The sequence below is a fragment of the Atheta coriaria genome, unplaced genomic scaffold (assembly GCF_025399875.1).
Source record: "Atheta coriaria isolate IRGN ID8LTWV9N9 unplaced genomic scaffold, Caltech_Dcor_3.1 hic_scaffold_4_pilon, whole genome shotgun sequence".
In the NCBI taxonomy this organism is placed as follows: Eukaryota; Metazoa; Arthropoda; class Insecta; order Coleoptera; family Staphylinidae; genus Dalotia; species Dalotia coriaria.
In genome coordinates, this window is record NW_027045446.1 from 5515886 (window position 1) to 5534904 (window position 19019).

The window sequence follows — 19019 nt, forward strand, 5'->3', positions numbered from 1 at the left end:
TGGAAAGCATGTAAACAGTGCCGTTAGTGAGCCGCGAAATGAGTCGACGCGACTACCCGCTGCCTCGGAGGCGGCTCTGGCGGCAGTGATGGCTCCATGGGCACCGCTGGCGCGCCATCCATCCGACGAAATCCCAAACCGAGCGGTGAAATTGCTCCGCGTTCGGAAAAGCAACAGACGCTAATCAATTTTACTCAATTCCAAGCGATGCACTACTACAATTATCTTGAATTCTAGCAAAAAGAATCACAGACAGCAAGACACGTCTCAGACGAACGAATTAAATGTTAATACAATTTGTCTTCCTTCTGTGTGACAAAGAAAATAATTTGTTTTTGATATTTGTCACGTATACTGTATAAATGTTTAATCAGGTATCAAGTGACATTTTTTTTAATGAGACACGTGTTGGACAAATTCACAAAACGTCGGAGTCTTTATCATTATTATTTAACAAGTTTTTATTTAATAAAAACTGTGCCTGGCAGGTATTTAAACGTTTGCCAAGACTCCACAATCCAGAGATTTTGCAACAGCTACCGTGAAAGGCTTGAAAAGACTCGACGGTGCGTCGAGGCAGACCGAACGAATAAAAAACCAAAAGCAATTATTTAAATAGGACATTACTCAATTACACGCTTCGAATGACGGCGCACCCGGATGGCAGACCACCGCCGACGCTCGTAAATGTGTCCCCGTCCTCTCCTCATCATGAACTGCTCGCACTAAAAGAAAAAAACAACCCTTTTTTGCGTGGTTGGTTTTAATTACAGCTGCGAAACGAGCGCACGACAAAATGGGTGACACGAAGAGACGCTGTGATACCGAGGGAAGCCCAGACTCTCAGACAGACGCGGGGTTATTGCGTCTTGGAAGATGCTCACTTCGAGGTGGTTGCGGTCGAGGAGAATGCAACCGAAGAGCGAGTCGCATGGCTGTGACAGTTTTTGGAAAGTTGCAGTTGGGAAACGGGGCGAACGCGTCCGGAAACGAAAGAAGTTGGGGTCTGTCTCGGGGTGAGCAGGCAGACATTAGTGCCGACTAACGGGACCAGCACCACTGAATCTAAAGGCACTAACACTTAGGAGGTTTTTGGTGAAACGCCCACGACGACGATTACAACGTCAGCAAACGGAAACGCAAATTCATTCCGCATTTTCTTCTCTTCCAGACGTACGGCGAGACTATCAACATAGACGTCGTATTTCTTTGAACGACTTAAAGTCGTCATCGACAACGTATTTCATAACTTCACGAATTTCTAAATGTTTGAGTCTTCATCTTCGTTTCCTACCAAATGTTCGCAAAAAAACTTACTTTTTTCTTCGTTGAGTGAAAGTTTTTCCTTTCTGTGTGCAATGGGCAGAAGAGGACAATTTTCTAGGAAATCCCAAGACATGCTGTCTTTTTGTCGTCATCTCCGCTGACTGAAGATATGAATTGTGATGTGCCCGAACGGAATGAAAGACTTGATGGAATTGAAAGGCAGACAGGCGGACCGAGAATGGAAAAGTTTGGACAAACTTTTAGCTCAGCGTGCGCAAAGCGACCAGGATGCAGGACGATTGACGCAAATCGCACGCCGATGCCATTACGCCAAATTCAATTTTAATACTTTCGGTACTTTTTGGTACTGAAGTTTTAATGGCGCTTTATGAATTGCACATTAAAGGTATATTCGATCTTCATTTGGTTTCGATTGATTGATTGTCAAAATTTTACAAATAAACCAGTCTAATCAATGTAGTGAAAATTGAAAAACATTGTTATCGATTGATAATAATTAGGTTATTTACTTCAGTAGATAAAGTCAACCGAAACTAGTCGGAAATTGGTTTCCACCGGGTGTTTTCCGAACTCAATGTTTACGTGCTTCATGATAAACATATTGGTCAATCTCTAGCTCGCTTTGTGCGACAATGATGATGCTGTGATGTTGCGATGCTTTGATGCTCGAATGCTCTGGCAAAGACTATAAAAGAATTTCGGGCGGAAACAAGGCTCGTTCGGGAAATCCGCCCAAACGTCGAGCTTTCCGCCTGATAAATTCCGATGACCGGCGTCCTTTTATTATTACCCTTTCGCTTGGAAAATATTTTATTATTAACCTCGTTTTTCTACTGAAAGCGCAGAAAAACACTCGTAGTGACACAAAGTCCTGACAGTCGGCGTCTTATCATCATCAACTTGCTCTGGCAGGAGAAAAATGAAAATGAAAACTCAACCGGAATAACGAAATTATACTAGTGTAATCTAGACAACAGACAGTGGACAGTGGACGGAAAACCAGCACAACCACAAACCACAACAAAAGTCTTTATTCCACATTAGTAGTTGTAATAAAAAAAGATTGAAACAAATGAGAATGGTCATTTATACTTGGACGTGTTTTAATCGAATATACAGACCCAGATTTAGTTCGCAGTATATTTGTTGTAAACAAAAATAAAGATTAAAGTGTCTTTAAGCCAACTCTGATGCAATGCATGTGTGCGTTGGTGAAACGCAATAAAAGTAAACGTTTTGCATATAGTTTTAATCAAACAAACTCGGTCGTATCGCTTCGTTCAACGCCACAACATACAAATCGCTTGTTTTGCCTCTGGGTTTCATTACAATTTCAACTGCAAGTTTATTGCTTCATGCCACAAATTTCTCCAACTCTGCATCCGACAAAAAATCGATGTTAACCTACGCTCAAAAAACAATAAAACTGTCTTTTTAATTATATTATTTTACTGCTTTTCACATTTTCATCAATTCTACATTTAAAAATGTAAGGGCTCAGATTTAATTGACCGTATCTTTCGTCATGTTGCATATCTTGCCTAACTGAAGTAAGCCTGTGCAAATTGAAATTAATAAAGTAAACGCAAATAAAATTGTTTGCGACGTCGTCGGCAACGACGTTGTTATTATTATTCCGAGTCGAGTTAATAAAACGTTCAACGCTGTAACGTTGTTAAAAGTAATTTATATCGTCTAAATAAGCATCGCGTGGGATGAGATCTCAGAGGGAATGAGAAATTTGAAGGAGTCAAAGAGGCATACTTAATATTAACGTTGGAAGACGCCTAACTGGTGCAGAAAAGCGTCTAGGCTTCCGCTACTTTCTTCGGGGGTTCGCCTTCGACCCGCCGACGTCGGAGAGACATGTTCCCGTGTCCCCAAAAACTTTGCCCGAAAAGGCGCTTACTAAGAAATTCTATTATCGCACATCGCGCGTTTGCTACTTTTGATTTTCGCCTCCTCCTCTCACTTTCCGTCTTCTTCCTGCTGATCCGTTGAGTTGGCGTACGGGTAAAAAGTTGAAGGTGGATTTTCATCTTTTAAAGTCTCCCACCCGGCGTGCCTAAATAGAGCGAAAGTTTTCTGCAACATTCAGCGCGCTTTGTGTCGCGGCGCGCCTCGATACCGCGATAAGCAGAGGCGCGAGCGTTATGAACTGCAAATTAGTTCGTAGTTAATTTATGAAAACGCAATGACTCGGTATGGGACGTCGTTAATCAAGATGATGAAGAGAATTCTCTGCCGGGCTTGCCGCAATGTGCAAAAAGTGGAGTGCAGATTAAAATTTGCACCCGAATCAGAAAAGCGAATCAAGCGCAAGCGGCATAAAAGAGAAAAACGGGAAAACAGCGCCGCTGCGAAAGACGCGATCTTATCGGTGGCGGGTCGGCGACGCGCACAAAAACCTCAAACACAATACGCGCGCTTATCGCGAAACTTTAATTAATTATAATTAAATTACCCTCGTGTATTTTCTGCTTAGACCCGCACCGATTTCATGGAATAACTTTAGAACTTTATGAAATTTCTGCCGGAGCTAAAACAGACGGACATAAAAACTTAGTAATAAACAGATGATAAATATTAATTTGGAGTTTATGAAAACTTTTTTCGCCAACTTGCAAAAAAATGAAGTTGGTTCTTTTATCCTGGCATCCAAATATTAATTTTGATTGCTTGTTAATATTTTAAACAAAAGTTTCACTCCCTAGTACAACATATTCTTCGAAATATTATATCAATCTTGATTCTGCATACATCTCAAACAAAAAACAACTAAATATATTATGTAGATGTCAGCAAAGTGCCTACTTTTTATTTTGTAAAGAGAACACACATCCCACTTGCAGCAGTATGATGCCAATGTCATAATATAAGCACCCGGAATATTTTTCAGTTTTCCGCTTTCCGAAAGCGGAATGCCAGCGAGCGTTCGGATTCCAGCAGCGGCGCTGCGCCCATCAAATATAAATCACTTGATGTATCCGACTGAAGGAAAATTTACTTATTTATGTGCAGTGCGCGCTCGCATCCGAGTTCTTGTCGTTGTGCAAAGTGTGCTCCAATCTGCTGTCTGAAGATGCAAACAGCAACAAATAACAGACAACGTTTTACGTTTTCCAACTGCAAAACTAAAAAATGATGATTTTATCAATTATTCATATAAAGGAATTTACAAATTTTATGATTGTACACATGTTAATATTAATAATGAATAACTAGCGAGATTTACATTGTTGTAAATAATATGTTAGTTGGAATTTACTAGTGTATAAATAAAAATTGCATGTTGCCTAACAAAAATGTAAAAATGCAGAAAATATCATAATATTTACTAATTCAGAGATTATTTTATTCATTTTCATATGAATTATTGAATAATCGACGTAATAAATTTATTATTAAGAAGTTATACCATAATTAGGATTATAGCTTATGCCAATACTTGTTTTAACATAAAAACCAACCAAAAATTTCAAGTAGTTAAATATTCATTTCGACAACTTTTTTTTTAATGGTACCATCTATGACATTTGTAGACAAATTTGCATTCAAAATCCAAGGCGTAAATGTCTGATAACATTGAATCAATTGAATGCAATGAACTCTAAACCATATCGGCGAAGTCGGTGATAAACAGCGATAGTATGAATGTACATTATGCGCGAAAAGACCAAAAGATCAAAAATAGAAAACAACAAATACAGTTTATTTGTATTGTTACATTCATTTCAATGTTAGTTAAATTTTAATCATAAATCGTGTCTTATCAAGTAAACCTAACAATCACACATACTAGGATCGTAATAGTAAAATTTCTACTATTAATTTGTATTTCGTATTGACAATTTTGGAACATTTCCAACGGTTGTAAAATCTGCCAGAAGAAAAAACTACTTTCTATAGTTTGTACCTAGTTTATGATAATTTTTATACAAAATAGTGTCGCAAATTATTTGCAATTTACGACGTAGACTGTTGCACGATGTGTCGCAAGTGCGCAGCTTGGAATCCGTCTCGCATCGTCGATAAATTATGTTTGACGATGGCAGCTGACTAAGCGGTTTTACGGGCGCCCTGTCAATCTTCTTAGAGGTCCCGCGTTAGGATGCACGTCCGAAGGATCGGACCGCGCAGCGACGTCTGGGCTAAAAACCCGCCCCGGTTTATGTTCGATCAATCATTGCCCGCACTAATCACGAGACTGATCTAAGTCCTACTCAACGTTATCCCTGCCTGCAGCGGCGATATTTCTGCAAGCCGCTGCAGCATCCAGCATTTAGCTATTTACTTGCTTAGTTCGTTTTTTCCCCTCATCCTCCTCTGCTTTCTGCCCGCTTCACTTTCAGCTAATGATTCTCAATGATCTCCCCTGAAAGGAAGGAATTAGCTCATTTGACGAAAAACATAAATAAACATAAGCGGATTAATTTTCTTCATCAGGACTAGCGACCAGAAAGATGCAGCAGGAAAGTCATGTTTTTCCTCAAAGTTTATTTAGTCACATTGTTTATTTATGTACTAGCTTATTTCCAGAAATAAATTAACGGTGATTGAACTTATCAATGCAACTTCTGCAACGGGTTTTAAATAAAAACCTGTCAGTTTAGTAAACTTAAATTGAATAGGGTTGAGAACATTTATTTATTTAACCTTTGGTTATCAACGAAAGTAAATTTTTGAGTCATTCATTTTCTTCATGCAATATTTACCGAATATTTGAAGTATTTAAACATTCGGGGATAATTTATTTATGGTGCATCGTGGTAATAATTTTTAAAAGCAAAATGAATGATTATGTTAATTTAATAAAAACCAAAACAAAAATGAAGATGCAACAAAGGCTGAAAAAACATTTTGATAACTTGAAGGTTGATTCTGTGATATTATATCGCTAATACCAACCATATTGAGAAAATTTTCTTTGAATTGGTACATGCTCTGACATCTGTGAACAAATGCTGATACTAAATCCTAAACACTAAAGTCTGATAACATTGAATATTTGGAACTCCAAGTCATATCAGGCATGTGGGTGATAACTAGCGCCCGCTATTTACGTAGAAAGCAAATTTAATATTGATAAAATGTCAACTCTAGGCGCGAGATTACAAACTAGTAAACAAATGAAGTCAATTTGTGTTATTAAAATCAATACAAAGTCAAATTTCATTTTACAGTAACAAAAAAAAAAAACGCCCACTAAAATATTATTGGCAAATTAGTTATCAATTATGTCTTATCAAATAAAACTAGCAACCAAACATACATTGGCTATTTACTGAGTACAAAGCCACATGTGCTCCATGAACATTAAGTCAATCTAGCATTCTGTTCCAAAATAAAAATAACTCGGCGTCTTTGGTGCGGTAACCTCTCGCCGTTTTGACTTTTTGGACCTCGTTTACTTGTCCAAGTTGATAATGCCCTCGGCGATAATGGAGTGCAGCGATTTTAGTGAATTTCAAGTAATAACCTGCTAAAATGAGTATTTATTTATTTATTGTCTGCTTCTGAATATGTTGTATTGTATTATATGAACCTCACTTCTTCTTGTTCTAGGATGCTTTAAAGAATATGAGAAGAGTAGATGATCTCATTGTAAACACTCTAAACACCACAATTCCAACTGATTCTTTCCATGCTGACTCAACTAAAGCCTGCAAAGAACTACAGAATCAAATTCAAGAAGGTAATGCATCCAGGGAAAAAGCAATCAAGAACTGTATCACATTATCAGCTGAGCGAGTGAAAAAGTACAGGGAGCAAAAAGAGACTGATAGCAATGATATTCAACTTTCTAAAAATCTTAGGGCTGAACAAACAAAAGTAAGTGATTTCAGGCTTTTTTATAACATCAAACAATTAAGATTATCTTTCAATTGTTTTAGTTAAGAATGTTGCAAGTTGAACTTAGTGTTGAGGAACTAGTCAGACAAAGAACTGCCAAGGTGTTCACTGAAAGATGCAGGAAATTCTTAAGGGAATGAAGGATTTACTTCTGCTCAAAGGTAGTAACAAATTGCAACCATTTCCCCCACACAATTTACAATTAGAAATGGGGACTTTATATTTGTACATGTTTGATAATTGTTTCTATTGGTTGAAAATAAAATAGCAATATATAGATACAACTATGATGAGTAATTTGTTATAATTTAATTATAATAATAGATATTACTAAGTGGCTCTTATTTGGCACCTTCCTTGTGTGATTTGTGCCACTCTAGATTTTCTTTCTGCACTGATTCTCCTTTATCATGGGCCCTCTTCCCCATTATTGACATTACAAGGCAAGCAATCAATGTAATACCCATCATTCCATTTGCCACGCGAATTCGCATTTTGTTCCTAGCCTTTTCCACAACTTCACCACTAAAAAAGTAAAAACAATGTATAGACTTTTATAGCAAGAGATTTTACACTCAATATGAAATATGTAACAATATGTTTATAGATTACATACGCGACCATATCAGGAACATCTCCTAAAGCCTTGTACTTGCCGGTCCAGACCAAAAATCGCTTCTCAAGATTGTTAACTTTGTGTAAGTTGGCTCCCACATTTTGTGCACTACTGCAGAGTTGATTACCTCCAGAGATTTGTCGTACGGAGGCAGCCCGACCAACGGATTGTCGCAATAACTGAGTTAAGCGGAACATAATTCTTTTCCTGCGAAAATAATTTCGATTCTTTGGTTTATATCATATAACACAGACTTTGTTATGTACTAGAGACGACACTAGCTATGTATTGTGTGGGAATCAGTATCCTAACCTACATGGACTCTCTTACATAAGTAGATAATTGCGCGAAAATTGAAGGCAAACTCTAAATTAGATAATTTGTAGGGAACAATGAATTGCAAAAATTATATTTTAAATTACCAATAAAAATCTCAATTCCGTATCGCAAACTTTATAAAAATGTTTAGCTGTCGATATAATTCGTCAAATGCACAATGTGCACTCAATGTTCACGTTATCAAATAAATGCAATCTTATTTTAAACTGGTTTTGAAGTCTATCAATTCAGGAACTTCGAAAAGAAATTATTACAACACATGTGGACAGTGTTTAGACAATGCACTGATAAAATTAGTAAACATGCACCATTAATTAACAGGTTATTCTTGTGTCATTAATATTTCTCAAACAAAACCGGAGGTTGATGTTCCATTATCAGCAATATAAATAAATACGATAGAAGATTTTATGAACTTTAGGCAGACAATTCAATATCAGTTTTGGCGACAATATTGCGGCGCCTTTGCACAAATAAAGATGCCGATCGAACTTCAAAGATGAATACAACTTTGACATTATTATTATTTGGCACTAATAATATTTTTGTACATGTTTGATTACTACTGATTAGTTCGTTGGTCATACCATTTCGGCACAAATATTGAAATGTATGATAACGCGAGTACTTGCATTCTATCACCTCTTATTGTTTAATCAAGTCGCGCGGTTCACTTATAAAATACACCAAATATGCATGCAAATCTTATTAATTATTGTGTTCTTGAAGTGTTGTGTACTCTTTTTGTAATGACTTCTATAAAATCAAAGAAATTTGTTTAAAACGTTTCCATTTAAACAATATCACACTTGCGAAATTATGAATTTCATAATTTTGTGTGCGTTCTGGTGCATTGTATTAAAAGGTAAGTATTTGCATTTAAGTTTATAAATGTGTTCACTTTTTTCACATTTTTGGATTTGAAACTTACGTAATTACAAGCAGTAAAATGTTAACAAGTTGGGTGATACCAGCGGTCATTAATAAACAATTATTGATATTGGAATGACGCCGTCTTAGCGTAAAATCTTAATTTCATACTGACCAAATGTGTATTTCTTTATCGTCCATTTAAAAGACGCGACTTAAAAAAACGGGAGTCAGAAACAAATCGTAATGAATTCGGACAACATAATATGCTTAGTGTTAATAATATGTTCCGGTGAGTTTTAATATAATGGTGTTAAATTCTGTACAATGTTGTCTACACCAGGAAAAAATACCATTTAAAAATAATGTGTTACAAACTCAGATGAACTCATTAAATAACTTTTACTTTTCTTTTTTAAGTTACAACTGCATCACCAATACTAAAATGCGAAAAACACGAGGAGTTAAGGTGTGCTACGGTAGAAAATACTTGTTTAGGATTAGAACAAGTAGGAAATGGCAAAGAGTGCACGCCAGGATGCTACTGTAAAGAAGGCAAACTTAGATATCAAGGAGCCTGCATTGAACCAGATGAGTGCCCTGTACAAGAAGGTAAAATATATATTTATCATTTTCACATAATATAGTAATGCAATCACAATTTTCTTCTAGAAAATTATCACAAATGTACTTGCAACTGCAACGAAGGTATTTCAAATAACGTTGCGGAAAGCAATTCCCATTCAAAAGAACAATCTATAAGTCAAGGCACTGCAGCAATGGCAACAACATCTGAATTACAAATGCACACTGTCAGTCATCACACCGATTCTACTGCAACCATATCTGAAACACATAAGCCTTCTGCAACTCAACATAGCGGCTCATCGGTAATTAATTCTGAATCGGAGACTCATTCGGCCAGCCACCACACTGATTCTGCAGCAGCAACATCTGAGACTTATGAGCAATCAGCCAGTAATCATAGCGGCTCATCGGTAATCAATTCTGAATCTGAGACTCATTCGGCCAGCATCCACACTGATTCTGCAGCAGCAACATCTGAGACACATGAGCAATCTGCCAGTCATCATAGCGGCTCATCGGTAATCAATTCTGAATCTGAGACTCATTCGGCCAGCCACCACACTGATTCTGCAGCAGCAACATCTGAGACACATGAGCAATCAGCCAGTCATCATAGCGGCTCATCGGTAATCAATTCTGAATCTGAGACTCATTCGGCCAGCCACCACACTGATTCTGCAGCAGCAACATCTGAGACACATGAGCAATCTGCCAGTCATCATAGCGGCTCATCGGTAATCAATTCTGAATCTGAGACTCATTCGGCCAGCCACCACACTGATTCTGCAGCAGCAACATCTGAAACACATGAGCAATCTGCCAGTCATCATAGCGGCTCATCGGTAATCAATTCTGAATCTGAGACTCATTCGGCCAGCCACCACACTGATTCTGCAGCAGCAACATCTGAGACACATGAGCAATCAGCCAGTCATCATAGCGACTCATCGGTAATCAATTCTGAGTCTGAGAGCCATTCGGCCAGCCACCACACTGATTCTGCAGCAGCAACATCTGAAACACATGAGCAATCTGCCAATCATCATAGCGGATCATCTGTAATCAATTCTGAATCTGAGACTCATTCGGCCAGCCACCACACTGATTCTGCAGCAGCAACATCTGAAACACATGAGCAATCTGCCAGTCATCATAGCGGCTCATCGGTAATCAATTCTGAATCTGAGACTCATTCGGCCAGCCACCACACTGATTCTGCAGCAGCAACATCTGAGACACATGAGCAATCTGCCAGTCATCATAGCGGCTCATCTGTAATCAATTCTGAATCTGAGACTCATTCGGCCAGCCACCACACTGATTCTGCAGCAGCAACATCTGAGACACATGAGCAATCTGCCAGTCATCATAGCGGCTCATCGGTAATCAATTCTGAATCTGAGACCATTCGGCCAGCCACCACACTGATTCTGCAGCAGCAACATCTGAGACACATGAGCAATCTGCCAGTCATCATAGCGGCTCATCGGTAATCAATTCTGAATCTGAGACTCATTCGGCCAGCCACCACACTGATTCTGCAGCAGCAACATCTGAGACACATGAGCAATCTGCCAGTCATCATAGCGGCTCATCGGTAATCAATTCTGAATCTGAGACTCATTCGGCCAGCCACCACACTGATTCTGCAGCAGCAACATCTGAGACACATGAGCAATCTGCCAGTCATCATAGCGGCTCATCGGTAATCAATTCTGAGTCTGAGAGCCATTCGGCCAGCCACCACACTGATTCTGCAGCAGCAACATCTGAGACACATGAGCAATCTGCCAGTCATCATAGCGGCTCATCGGTAATCAATTCTGAATCTGAGAGCCATTCGGCCAGCCACCACACTGATTCTGCAGCAGCAACATCTGAGACACATGAGCAATCTGCCAGTCATCATAGCGGCTCATCGGTAATCAATTCTGAATCTGAGACTCATTCGGCCAGCCACCACACTGATTCTGCAGCAGCAACATCTGAGACACATGAGCAATCTGCCAGTCATCATAGCGGCTCATCGGTAATCAATTCTGAGTCTGAGAGCCATTCGGCCAGCCACCACACTGATTCTGCAGCAGCAACATCTGAGACACATGAGCAATCTGCCAGTCATCATAGCGGCTCATCGGTAATCAATTCTGAATCTGAGACCATTCGGCCAGCCACCACACTGATTCTGCAGCAGCAACATCTGAGACACATGAGCAATCTGCCAGTCATCATAGCGGCTCATCGGTAATCAATTCTGAGTCTGAGAGCCATTCGGCCAGCCACCACGCTGATTCTGCAGCAGCAACATCTGAGACACATGAGCAATCTGCCAGTCATCATAGCGGCTCATCGGTATTCAATTCTGAATCTGAGACTCATTCGGCCAGCCACCACACTGATTCTGCAGCAGCAACATCTGAGACACATGAGCAATCTGCCAGCCATCATAGCGGCTCATCGGTAATCAATTCTGAGTCTGAGAATCATTCGGCCAGCCACCACACTGATTCTGCAGCAGCAACATCTGAGACACATGAGCAATCTGCCAGTCATCATAGCGGCTCATCGGTAATCAATTCTGAATCTGAGACTCATTCGGCCAGCCACCACATTGATTCTGCAGCAGCAACATCTGAGACCCATGAGCAATCTGCCAGTCATCATAGCGGCTCATCGGTAATCAATTCTGAATCTGAGACTCATTCGGCCAGCCACCACACTGATTCTGCAGCAGCAACATCTGAGACACATGAGCAATCTGCCAGTCATCATAGCGGCTCATCGGTAATCAATTCTGAATCTGAGACTCATTCGGCCAGCCACCACATTGATTCTGCAGCAGCAACATCTGAGACACATGAGCAATCTGCCAGTCATCATAGCGGCTCATCGGTAATCAATTCTGAATCTGAGACTCATTCGGCCAGCCACCACACTGATTCTGCAGCAGCAACATCTGAGACACATGAGCAATCTGCCAGTCATCATAGCGGCTCATCGGTAATCAATTCTGAGTCTGAGAGCCATTCGGCCAGCCACCACACTGATTCTGCAGCAGCAACATCTGAGACACATGAGCAATCTGCCAGTCATCATAGCGGCTCATCGGTAATCAATTCTGAGTCTGAGAGCCATTCGGCCAGCCACCACACTGATTCTGCAGCAGCAACATCTGAGACACATGAGCAATCTGCCAGTCATCATAGCGGCTCATCGGTAATCAATTCTGAATCTGAGAGCCATTCGGCCAGCCACCACACTGATTCTGCAGCAGCAACATCTGAGACACATGAGCAATCTGCCAGTCATCATAGCGGCTCATCGGTAATCAATTCTGAGTCTGAGAGCCATTCGGCCAGCCACCACACTGATTCTGCAGCAGCAACATCTGAGACACATGAGCAATCTGCCAGTCATCATAGCGGCTCATCGGTAATCAATTCTGAGTCTGAGAGCCATTCGGCCAGCCACCACACTGATTCTGCAGCAGCAACATCTGAGACACATGAGCAATCTGCCAGTCATCATAGCGGCTCATCGGTAATCAATTCTGAGTCTGAGAGCCATTCGGCCAGCCACCACACTGATTCTGCAGCAGCAACATCTGAGACACATGAGCAATCTGCCAGTCATCATAGCGGCTCATCGGTAATCAATTCTGAATCTGAGAGCCATTCGGCCAGCCACCACACTGATTCTGCAGCAGCAACATCTGAGACACATGAGCAATCTGCCAGTCATCATAGCGGCTCATCGGTAATCAATTCTGAGTCTGAGAGCCATTCGGCCAGCCACCACACTGATTCTGCAGCAGCAACATCTGAGACACATGAGCAATCTGCCAGTCATCATAGCGGCTCATCGGTAATCAATTCTGAATCTGAGACTCATTCGGCCAGCCACCACACTGATTCTGCAGCAGCAACATCTGAGACACATGAGCAATCTGCCAGTCATCATAGCGGCTCATCGGTAATCAATTCTGAATCTGAGAGCCATTCGGCCAGCCACCACACTGATTCTGCAGCAGCAACATCTGAGACACATGAGCAATCTGCCAGTCATCATAGCGGCTCATCGGTAATCAATTCTGAGTCTGAGAGCCATTCGGCCAGCCACCACACTGATTCTGCAGCAGCAACATCTGAGACACATGAGCAATCTGCCAGTCATCATAGCGGCTCATCGGTAATCAATTCTGAGTCTGAGAGCCATTCGGCCAGCCACCACACTGATTCTGCAGCAGCAACATCTGAGACACATGAGCAATCTGCCAGTCATCATAGCGGCTCATCGGTAATCAATTCTGAGTCTGAGAGCCATTCGGCCAGCCACCACACTGATTCTGCAGCAGCAACATCTGAGACACATGAGCAATCTGCCAGTCATCATAGCGGCTCATCGGTAATCAATTCTGAGTCTGAGAGCCATTCGGCCAGCCACCACACTGATTCTGCAGCAGCAACATCTGAGACACATGAGCAATCTGCCAGTCATCATAGCGGCTCATCGGTAATCAATTCTGAGTCTGAGAGCCATTCGGCCAGCCACCACACTGATTCTGCAGCAGCAACATCTGAGACACATGAGCAATCTGCCAGTCATCATAGCGGCTCATCGGTAATCAATTCTGAGTCTGAGAGCCATTCGGCCAGCCACCACACTGATTCTGCAGCAGCAACATCTGAGACACATGAGCAATCTGCCAGTCATCATAGCGGCTCATCGGTAATCAATTCTGAGTCTGAGAGCCATTCGGCCAGCCACCACACTGATTCTGCAGCAGCAACATCTGAGACACATGAGCAATCTGCCAGTCATCATAGCGGCTCATCGGTAATCAATTCTGAGTCTGAGAGCCATTCGGCCAGCCACCACACTGATTCTGCAGCAGCAACATCTGAGACACATGAGCAATCTGCCAGTCATCATAGCGGCTCATCGGTAATCAATTCTGAGTCTGAGAGCCATTCGGCCAGCCACCACACTGATTCTGCAGCAGCAACATCTGAGACACATGAGCAATCTGCCAGTCATCATAGCGGCTCATCGGTAATCAATTCTGAATCTGAGACTCATTCGGCCAGCCACCACACTGATTCTGCAGCAGCAACATCTGAGACACATGAGCAATCTGCCAGTCATCATAGCGGCTCATCGGTAATCAATTCTGAATCTGAGACTCATTCGGCCAGCCACCACATTGATTCTGCAGCAGCAACATCTGAGACACATGAGCAATCTGCCAGTCATCATAGCGGCTCATCGGTAATCAATTCTGAATCTGAGACTCATTCGGCCAGCCACCACATTGATTCTGCAGCAGCAACATCTGAGACACATGAGCAATCTGCCAGTCATCATAGCGGCTCATCGGTAATCAATTCTGAATCTGAGACTCATTCGGCCAGCCACCACACTGATTCTGCAGCAGCAACATCTGAGACACATGAGCAATCTGCCAGTCATCATAGCGGCTCATCGGTAATCAATTCTGAATCTGAGACTCATTCGGCCAGCCACCACATTGATTCTGCAGCAGCAACATCTGAGACACATGAGCAATCTGCCAGTCATCATAGCGGCTCATCGGTAATCAATTCTGAATCTGAGACTCATTCGGCCAGCCACCACATTGATTCTGCAGCAGCAACATCTGAGACACATGAGCAATCTGCCAGTCATCATAGCGGCTCATCGGTAATCAATTCTGAATCTGAGACTCATTCGGCCAGCCACCACACTGATTCTGCAGCAGCAACATCTGAGACACATGAGCAATCTGCCAGTCATCATAGCGGCTCATCGGTAATCAATTCTGAATCTGAGACTCATTCGGCCAGCCACCACACTGATTCTGCAGCAGCAACATCTGAGACACATGAGCAATCTGCCAGTCATCATAGCGGCTCATCGGTAATCAATTCTGAGTCTGAGAGCCATTCGGCCAGCCACCACACTGATTCTGCAGCAGCAACATCTGAGACACATGAGCAATCTGCCAGTCATCATAGCGGCTCATCGGTAATCAATTCTGAGTCTGAGAGCCATTCGGCCAGCCACCACATTGATTCTGCAGCAGCAACATCTGAGACACATGAGCAATCTGCCAGTCATCATAGCGGCTCATCGGTAATCAATTCTGAATCTGAGACTCATTCGGCCAGCCACCACACTGATTCTGCAGCAGCAACATCTGAGACACATGAGCAATCTGCCAGTCATCATAGCGGCTCATCGGTAATCAATTCTGAATCTGAGACTCATTCGGCCAGCCACCACATTGATTCTGCAGCAGCAACATCTGAGACACATGAGCAATCTGCCAGTCATCATAGCGGCTCATCGGTAATCAATTCTGAATCTGAGACTCATTCGGCCAGCCACCACACTGATTCTGCAGCAGCAACATCTGAGACACATGAGCAATCTGCCAGTCATCATAGCGGCTCATCGGTAATCAATTCTGAGTCTGAGAGCCATTCGGCCAGCCACCACACTGATTCTGCAGCAGCAACATCTGAGACACATGAGCAATCTGCCAGTCATCATAGCGGCTCATCGGTAATCAATTCTGAGTCTGAGAGCCATTCGGCCAGCCACCACACTGATTCTGCAGCAGCAACATCTGAGACACATGAGCAATCTGCCAGTCATCATAGCGGCTCATCGGTAATCAATTCTGAGTCTGAGAGCCATTCGGCCAGCCACCACATTGATTCTGCAGCAGCAACATCTGAGACACATGAGCAATCTGCCAGTCATCATAGCGGCTCATCGGTAATCAATTCTGAATCTGAGACTCATTCGGCCAGCCACCACATTGATTCTGCAGCAGCAACATCTGAGACACATGAGCAATCTGCCAGTCATCATAGCGGCTCATCGGTAATCAATTCTGAGTCTGAGAGCCATTCGGCCAGCCACCACACTGATTCTGCAGCAGCAACATCTGAGACACATGAGCAATCTGCCAGTCATCATAGCGGCTCATCGGTAATCAATTCTGAGTCTGAGAGCCATTCGGCCAGCCACCACACTGATTCTGCAGCAGCAACATCTGAGACACATGAGCAATCTGCCAGTCATCATAGCGGCTCATCGGTAATCAATTCTGAGTCTGAGAGCCATTCGGCCAGCCACCACATTGATTCTGCAGCAGCAACATCTGAGACACATGAGCAATCTGCCAGTCATCATAGCGGCTCATCGGTAATCAATTCTGAATCTGAGACTCATTCGGCCAGCCACCACATTGATTCTGCAGCAGCAACATCTGAGACACATGAGCAATCTGCCAGTCATCATAGCGGCTCATCGGTAATCAATTCTGAGTCTGAGACTCATTCGGCCAGCCACCACACTGATTCTGCAGCAGCAACATCTGAGACACATGAGCAATCTGCCAGTCATCATAGCGGCTCATCGGTAATCAATTCTGAGTCTGAGAGCCATTCGGCCAGCCACCACACTGATTCTGCAGCAGCAACATCTGAGACACATGAGCAATCTGCCAGTCATCATAGCGGCTCATCGGTAATCAATTCTGAGTCTGAGAGCCATTCGGCCAACCACAACACTGATTCGGCAGCAGCAACATCTGAGACACATGAGCAATCTGCCAGTCATCATAGCGGCTCATCGGTAATCAATTCTGAATCTGAGACTCATTCGGCCAGCCACCACATTGATTCTGCAGCAGCAACATCTGAGACACATGAGCAATCTGCCAGTCATCATAGCGGCTCATCGGTAATCAATTCTGAGTCTGAGAGCCATTCGGCCAGCCACCACACTGATTCTGCAGCAGCAACATCTGAGACACATGAGCAATCTGCCAGTCATCATAGCGGCTCATCGGTAATCAATTCTGAGTCTGAGAGCCATTCGGCCAGCCACCACATTGATTCTGCAGCAGCAACATCTGAGACACATGAGCAATCTGCCAGTCATCATAGCGGCTCATCGGTAATCAATTCTGAGTCTGAGAGCCATTCGGCCAGCCACCACACTGATTCTGCAGCAGCAACATCTGAGACACATGAGCAATCTGCCAGTCATCATAGCGGCTCATCGGTAATCAATTCTGAGTCTGAGAGCCATTCGGCCAGCCACCACACTGATTCTGCAGCAGCAACATCTGAGACACATGAGCAATCTGCCAGTCATCATAGCGGCTCATCGGTAATCAATTCTGAATCTGAGACTCATTCGGCCAGCCACCACATTGATTCTGCAGCAGCAACATCTGAGACACATGAGCAATCTGCCAATCATCATAGCGGATCATCGGTAATCAATTCTGAATCTGAGACTCATTCGGCCAGCCACCACACTGATTCTGCAGCAGCAACATCTGAGACACATGAGCAATCAGCCAGTCATCATAGCGGCTCATCTCTAATCAATTCTGAATCTGAGACTCATTCGGCCAGCCACCACATTGATTCTGCAGCAGCAACATCTGATACACATGAGCAATCTGCCAGTCATCATAGCGGCTCATCGGTAATCAATTCTGAGTCTGAGAGCCATTCGGCCAGCCACCACACTGATTCTGCAGCAGCAACATCTGAGACACATGAGCAATCTGCCAGTCATCATAGCGGCTCATCGGTAATCAATTCTGAGTCTGAGAGCCATTCGGCCAGCCACCACATTGATTCTGCAGCAGCAACATCTGAGACACATGAGCAATCTGCCAGTCATCATAGCGGCTCATCGGTAATCAATTCTGAATCTGAGACTCATTCGGCCAGCCACCACACTGATTCTGCAGCAGCAACATCTGAGACACATGAGCAATCTGCCAGTCATCATAGCGGCTCATCGGTAATCAATTCTGAATCTGAGACTCATTCGGCCAGCCACCACATTGATTCTGCAGCAGCAACATCTGAGACACATGAGCAATCTGCCAGTCATCATAGCGGCTCATCGGTAATCAATTCTGAGTCTGAGAGCCATTCGGCCAGCCACCACACTGATTCTGCAGCAGCAACATCTGAGACACATGAGCAATCTGCCAGTCATCATAGCGGCTCATCGGTAATCAATTCTGAGTCTGAGAGCCATTCGGCCAGCCACCACACTGATTCTGCAGCAGCAACATCTGAGACACACGAGCAATCTGCCAGTCATCATAGCGGCTCATCGGTAATCAATTCTGAGTCTGAGAGCCATTCGGCCAGCCACCACACTGATTCTGCAGCAGCAACATCTGAGACACATGAGCAATCTGCCAGTCATCATAGCGGCTCATCGGTAATCAATTCTGAGTCTGAGAGCCATTCGGCCAGCCACCACATTGATTCTGCAGCAGCAACATCTGAGACACATGAGCAATCTGCCAGTCATCATAGCGGCTCATCGGTAATCAATTCTGAATCTGAGACTCATTCGGCCAGCCACCACACTGATTCTGCAGCAGCAACATCTGAGACACATGAGCAATCTGCCAGTCATC

The 19019-nt window shown here is 43.0% G+C and overlaps 2 protein-coding genes across 3 annotated transcripts; one reads left to right on the top strand and one right to left on the bottom strand.

The window, feature by feature from the left end:
* The first annotated feature begins 6461 nt into the window (after positions 1-6461).
* Ccdc58 (Coiled-coil domain-containing 58) lies at positions 6462-7424 on the top strand. 2 transcript variants are annotated; one of them, XM_065301115.1, is made up of 3 exons: positions 6462-6778; positions 6853-7119; positions 7182-7424. In XM_065301115.1, exons 2-3 carry the CDS (start codon positions 6868-6870, stop codon positions 7278-7280), a joined length of 351 nt encoding a protein of 116 aa, XP_065157187.1. In that variant the 5' UTR covers positions 6462-6778; positions 6853-6867; the 3' UTR covers positions 7281-7424. The 2 variants fall into 2 exon arrangements, with proteins under 2 accessions (XP_065157187.1, XP_065157186.1); XM_065301114.1 differs by having other exon boundaries at positions 6476-6758.
* Positions 7371-8331, bottom strand: LOC135790835 (UPF0389 protein CG9231). Its single transcript, XM_065301117.1, has 3 exons — positions 8179-8331; positions 7757-7963; positions 7371-7665 (listed from the first exon to the last, which is right to left on the bottom strand). The coding sequence occupies exons 2-3, from the start codon at positions 7951-7953 to the stop codon at positions 7482-7484; spliced, it is 381 nt and encodes a 126-aa protein (XP_065157189.1). The 5' UTR covers positions 7954-7963; positions 8179-8331; the 3' UTR covers positions 7371-7481.
* Positions 8332-19019: the final 10688 nt, after the last annotated feature.